Genomic DNA, 6,476 nt, shown 5'->3' with positions numbered 1-6,476 from the left:
CCAGCTAATTGAAACATTTCATTTCAGGGGGTGAAGGGCAGTTCTTTTATCCTCCGGCAACGGCTTTGATTCCATGGAGATGTTTTGAGGGGGAAATGGAAAGGAAAATGAAAGGGGGCAGTACCTGGTTCCTTTTCTCTTCTCTGGAAATGGCTTCGAAAACAGAGGAGGCCATGTACTAGCCTCCTTCTGCCCTTTCATAAGCCTCTTCCTGAATGCTTCCTTCACTGTTTTTCTATGTTGCACCAATAATTAACATCTTAAAGCAGTGCTGAAACTCCCTCTCACTCAAAACCAGCACTCACAGGAGGAAAAGTTGCCCACTGGAAAGTGTTTCTTAGTTTTTTGAGGTAGTTTTAGAAATAGCTTATTAAGCAGATCCAATTTTTTAATTTTTAATTTTTATTTATTTATTCTTTTTGCGACAGGGTCTTGCTCGGTCTCCCCGGCTGGAGTGAAGTGGCACGATCATGGCTCATGGCAACCTTGACTTCTGGGCTCAAATGCAGATAGAATTTTCATTACAATTTGTTTCCTCATGGACTTTTTTCTTTTTATTTTTGGTGGTTGTTTTCACTGGGACTTCACCCAGTTTAAACAATCACAAAAGTAAAAAGAAGATTATTGCCTCAACTACACAAACAGCCAACGAGAGTTGGATTTGGGTAGGGCCAAGACTAGTGGCCCATGAACTTCCTCAAATTCTAGGCACAGTGTTGATATGTGCATTTTTCAGGGAATAGGTTCCCTGGCTTTTATTATCTGATTATGGCATCTGGAGAATTCCTTAAAAGGGGGAAGAACCACTATGCTAGAAATGAGTCATACATCTGATGTCTACTTGAAGCTCCAGATGTTTCTGAATTGTAAAATAAGTGAGGGAGATCCCAGAATATCCAGAACATCTACATTTAAACATGAATGCAAGGCTGGGGGCAGTGGCTCATACCTGTAATCCCAGCACTTTGGGAGGCCAAGGGGGGAGGATCACAAGGTCAGGAGTTCGAGACCAGTCTGGCCAACATAGTGAAACCCCGTCTCTATTAAAAATACAAACAATTAGCCAGGCGTGGTAGTGGGCACCTGTAATCCCAGCTACTCAGGCGGCTGAGGCACAATCACGTGAACCCAGGAGGCAGAGGTCACAGTAAGCCGAGATCGCACCATTGCACTCCCACCCAGGTGGGATTCCATCGCAAAAAAAAAAAAAAAACATAAATGCAAATAAACATTACTCAGGTAGCTGAATGAATCCCATGTGGATGATTGGTGCCCCCATTTCTTCTGGATTAGATCTTGGCATTGAGAGATGAAGTTAGTACAGAGAGCCTGAGTTTCAGTGTTAGACAGAGGTGGGGTCAAGCCCTGGCTCATTAGCTGTGAGACATGGAGTAGGTTCCTCCTGAAACTTCAGCATCTTAATCTTTCAAACTGGAATAAGAGGACCTAATTCATAAGGCAGCATGAAGACGTTGTTGTTATTTTTGTAAATAGGAGCCAGCTTCATCTAGATCGTTAGTAACTTTGAGGTCCACCTAAGCAGTATGTTGGTCCTTACATTAGAGAGTATATTAGAGAGTAAAGTGGCCACTACCCTAGAGGTTTCAGCCAAGCAGTGCTCAATGGATGTCGATGATATTTCTTTGGAAATATGCCCAACATCATTTGATAAAGTCACAATGAGAAGACAAGAGTTTAAATGATAGCAAAGAGAAGGACTGTTGTATTCAGCTGTGAGTACCAAAACCACTTTCTATAAAGTAAAACCCACTACCATCTATTGATGCCAGAGCCTGCCTGCTTTGTACAATGAACTCTTCTCAATCTTGTGTGTGCTTGTGTGCATTGGGGTGAGTGGGAGGTGATAAGAAAGTATCCTGTTTAATTCCAAAGTCTTTACTTCAGGAAGGTGAGGGACATTTGGGGAAATGCTCTGCTCGAGTGTTTTTCAAGAATCAGAAACCCAGACCAGCCATCAATGTAACTTGTACACGGCTCATCGAGAAAAAGAAAAGACAACAGGAGGATTACCTGCTTTACAAGCAAATGAAGCAACTGAAAAACCCCTTGGAGATAGTCAGCATACCTGGTATGAATCAGCATTTGGAATTTCTATATTCAGGAATGTATATAATAACTAAATCTTTAATAGAAAGATCATTTAAGTTTTTATCCCTAAAGTGGCACTTTCATTCAACTGAAGATTGTGGTATCCCTCATAATTTAAACAAAACTCAGAGGTATCATCTTTCTGTTCTTCATCTCTAGTCCAATGCAGTAACTCCACCAACAGTATGTATCCCTTTAATCTCCTCATTTTCGAGTCAGGCATGGTGGCTCACACCTGTAATCCCAGCACTTTGGGAGGCCAAGGCAGGCAGATCACGAGGTCAGGAGTTCGAGGCCAGCTTGACCAACATGGTGAAACCCCGACTCTACTAAAAATATAAAAAATTAGCCAGGCGTGGTGGCGCACAGCTGTAATCCCAGCTACTCAGGAGGCTGAGGCAGGAGAATCCCTTGAACCCAGGAGGTGGAGGTTGCAGTGAGCCGAGATCGTGCCACTTGCACTCCAGCCTGGGTGACAGAGCGAGACTCTGCCTCCACACACACAAAAAATAATAAAATAAAATAAATAAATAAAAAAGTGCCTCCTTAAAACAAAATAAAGAAATCAAATCAGCAAAGAAACTCTTTAAAAGCACAGACTCCACACCAGCTCAAAGCCCTTCTCACTTTGCCTCCATGTGTTTCCAGAACACTGTTGCGACAAATCATATCTTAAGTCCTGTATTTAAAATATGCACAATTATATCAAGAATAAGGAAGACTTTAGTGAATCTTTTTGCATAGCATATAACCATGCCCTAATGTATCACTGATGTGAAAGCTGATGTTCCTCAGGATTCTTATTCTACACATCTTCCCTGGGGGGTTGCATCAAATTCCATGGCTTTCACCACCACCTCTGCTGATCCAACTTCTATAACCCTCAGCATTTTTTGAGACATCTCAAATGTCCCCATGTGCCAGAGATTGAACCCACCCAACTCGGCTTCCTACTCCTTATATCATGAATGGCCTCCGTGCCCATCCCTGCCCACCTCACAGCTAGAAACCTGAGGGCGTCGCTGACTCCTCTGCAGGAGGCTGTACCCCAACTCAACAGGACAGGCAGACTCCCAGGTGCTGCACTGCACGTAGCAGGGGCGGGGCTAGTGCACCGACCCATTCAAGGCTTAGAACCCACTGGCAAGCAGAAGTGTTGCCTTCTGAGTGTTAGTTGTTTGCAGGTGCCCATGTGGCTGGGAGCGTGAGAGGCAGCAAGCCTCAGCCTTGTGTTCCTCCCACATTGGCAGGTACTAAAGATGCTGAACTTGAGGAATCTTTGAGATAGAGGTCATGGGAGCCTTGTCCAGCCACTGTCATGCATGCCTTTTCTAGTCTTTCACTACTCATTGGGTGTTTCAGGAGCAACCTTGATGGGAGACCATGTTATATAATGTCCCCTATCCTTGAACTTGGGTCAGTCTCTTGTGTTTAGCCCAGTTCTTCTGCTCTCTCATGCCTGTTTATTTTAGTAATAATAAAAATAGTGAACAGATATTGAAGTTTACCCTGACCCAGGCACTGTCATAAGCTCCGTTTATGCCATATCCTACCGTTCACAACACCCTGTGTACTGTGGATATGTTTAATGTTGCTCTTCCAGACTTTGGGATCAAGTTCCAAGTCATCTTCAAGAAAGTGTGGCTTTCCATGCCCTTGCACCCACCTCCCCAGACACCTTTTCTCCAGCTTCACTGTCCTCCTGGAATTCCAGCTCCTACATCCCACTCCCACACCTTTGTCTGGCTAACACTGGCTCCTCCAAGAGTTAGCTTAGGCTTCACCCACTCTAGAAAGCCTCCTAAACTCAGCACCCTCACGCAGGCTGTGCTCAGCCATACTGATCAGCTACACTACAAACCTGTTTCCAAGATAGAAGTGGGTTTCTGGGAAGGCCGGGCTGGATGTCATATTTCCTTATATCTCCCCAAGGCCTGGCATAATAGGTGGTGAACAGTGAATGAGTGAATAGACAGACTCGTGTGTTTGCATGGTGTAAACCAAAATCAGTGCTTCAGCTTACAACCGAACTCATTTGAAGGCTGACAAGGAGCCCTCAGCAAACTGCTCTGTGTGCAGTACTCTCAGGAATTCCCTCCCTTCCCCAGCAACATCTATACACGTACAAGTTTAAATATTCCCTACATAAATAACTGCCAAGGAATCCTTTCCTTCCCTTCTCCAGTTTCCCAGCATTTTTTAAAAATCTGTAATAGGAATGGATGCTATCTGGTCTATTTAAAATAAAATAATGTTCTTTGGTTATTGCATTGCTACGCTAAGATTCAAAGGAAACGTGTTTCCAGAGTCTAACCTTAATCAATGCTACGTGAAGTAACTTCAGCTCTATGAAACAGCAAGTTCCCTTTCCTCTCTAGGAAATATTTCTTTTACTGATTTATCATTTCGCTCTCTGAAAAAAAAGATGGCAAATAATATAAACTTCTTCTAAACAGTTTAAATTGCCATAATGACATAGACATGCATATTCCAAAATATGCATTGGAATCAATTCAACAGTTTTAAAAGGCTACACATTAACATTTCGGAAGTTTAAAACTATGCTTGCCTGTAAAAACTACAAAGGGAAGAAAGAGTATAGCATTGGAAGACTTCTTCAGTGTTGGTGATTCATCCTGTCGCAGACTGAAGTTCCACCTCACGCCTGCGCTTGTGGGTCCCCTCTGCCTGTACCGGGCATCCTTCTTACTGTACATCTGGCATGGCTGCTTCCTTCCTGTCCTGCCGGTCTCCTCTTTGAGATCACCTCATGCCAAGCATCTTCCTATACCACTGCTCTCTTTCTTCACTCATCAGCCCCTGAAAGCATCTAAATTACTTGTTATGTGTTTGTTGCCAGCATCCCCCATCGGGCTGTGGGTGGCAGGAGGGTGAGTCCTTGTCGGTCCTGCTCGCTCATGTGGCACCAGAACAGGGCGTGGAGCAGGCACTGAGGAGTTGGGGATGAAGGAATTCCCTTCAGCTCCCTGTACACACCTGTTCATTTCTCCTTTAACTGCTCTCACAAAGTCACTCCAGTCGGAACGCAACCATTTCCCTTTCTCAACCTCCCTCTTTGTGAATAGGTGTCAAACAAGCAAGCAGAATGGCACAATCAGAATAAAATTTGAGATCTTTCTTCCAAGCAATCACCAATTGTATTCAGGTATAAATGCTACAGCTACCATTTGCGTGCCATGTTATCCCAGAAGTGTGATTCCTGGATATGAAGCTGTTTAAGGGAGCTTCTACTATACTAAGATTCAGTTTCTGTGTTCCAGATTAATCCAAAAGAGGGATGTAAAGTTGACGTGGTCTTCAGCACAGAGTGCTACAAACCAGAGGTAACCTGCCACAATTGGCAAAGTATCCTATTAGCAACTGCTATAAATTTGTCTTTGTAAAATAGTGAGAATCTTAATATATAGTGATCTGGAGGTTTGGTTTTGTTTTTTCCTGATTTGGTTCCTATTTGTTATCAAGAACTAAAGAACGGAACTAGGCAAGAGCTCAATATTTAACTACTTCAACTTCATGGTCTTATGCAGGGTTGCATTTAAAACAATCCATATAAGCCATGACCTTCCTCTTCCTTGGGACCCCTGGAAGAGAATTTCACACTCCCTCTGGTATCCCTCCTAGCTCCTCAGAGTCCTGAGAATGACTCACTCTCAAATGCCAACTTATTCTCTTCCTGTCAGATGGTGACATTTCTTGCCAGCATAGCGTGAGACCAACCCCCTGAGCTAACATACACAGAGGCACTCTGTAAAACACCAGCATGTGCTCCAGCCGTTATTAGCCTCACTACAGCTTTGGCCAAGCAGACCATGTTTTGCCAAGTTTCCTTTTCCCTGTTTTCAGGAAGAGAGTAAAGAGAAAACTCATATAGAAATTAGAGCCAGATGAGCTTCCTTGTGCTGGGTCAAGCTGAAAGGCAGCAATCAGAGCATGGGCGGAGAGGAGACCAGCCCAAATGGCTCTTTGTCTTGTGCTGAGAAGCAGCCTGGAGCAGGCAGCATCCAGGATTAAAGTGTTCCAGGATGGCAGAGTTTCAGGAGTGAAGGCATGACTCCCCAACCCCATGCTTCTGGAAGAATGCTCACTAGTACTCAAGTTCCAACAAGTTCCAACATGACAGCAGTATGTTCTGACTTTGTTTATTAACCTACGAATTAAAATTTCCTTAAAGCATATGAAAGATGTCTTTGTTAGTGTTGCAAACTGAAAGTGTTAAAGCTAGAGAGAATACAATTACTAGATTATTTTCACCAACAATATGCTTCCTTGGATTTGATCCTGTAGATGCATTAAGAGCACAGCCAGCGCGGTGGCTCAAGCCTGTAATCCCAGCACTTTGGGAGGCC

General features: G+C 43.7%; 1 protein-coding gene across 1 annotated transcript in view; it reads left to right on the top strand.

Moving 5' to 3' along the window:
* Positions 1-6,476, top strand: part of RARRES1 (retinoic acid receptor responder (tazarotene induced) 1) — a 45,507-nt gene that overhangs the window by 21,319 nt on the left and 17,712 nt on the right. Inside the window, exon 2 of the mRNA XM_011959092.1 lies at positions 1,894-2,089. Within this exon, the coding sequence (XP_011814482.1) occupies positions 1,894-2,089 (196 nt within the window). The remainder of the gene's footprint in view (positions 1-1,893; positions 2,090-6,476) is intronic.

Source organism: Colobus angolensis, unplaced genomic scaffold (assembly GCF_000951035.1).
Source record: "Colobus angolensis palliatus isolate OR3802 unplaced genomic scaffold, Cang.pa_1.0 Scaffold48, whole genome shotgun sequence".
In the NCBI taxonomy this organism is placed as follows: Eukaryota; Metazoa; Chordata; class Mammalia; order Primates; family Cercopithecidae; genus Colobus; species Colobus angolensis.
The sequence above is the reverse complement of the archived record's forward strand: the minus strand, read 5'-3'. Positions and strand labels throughout refer to the sequence as shown.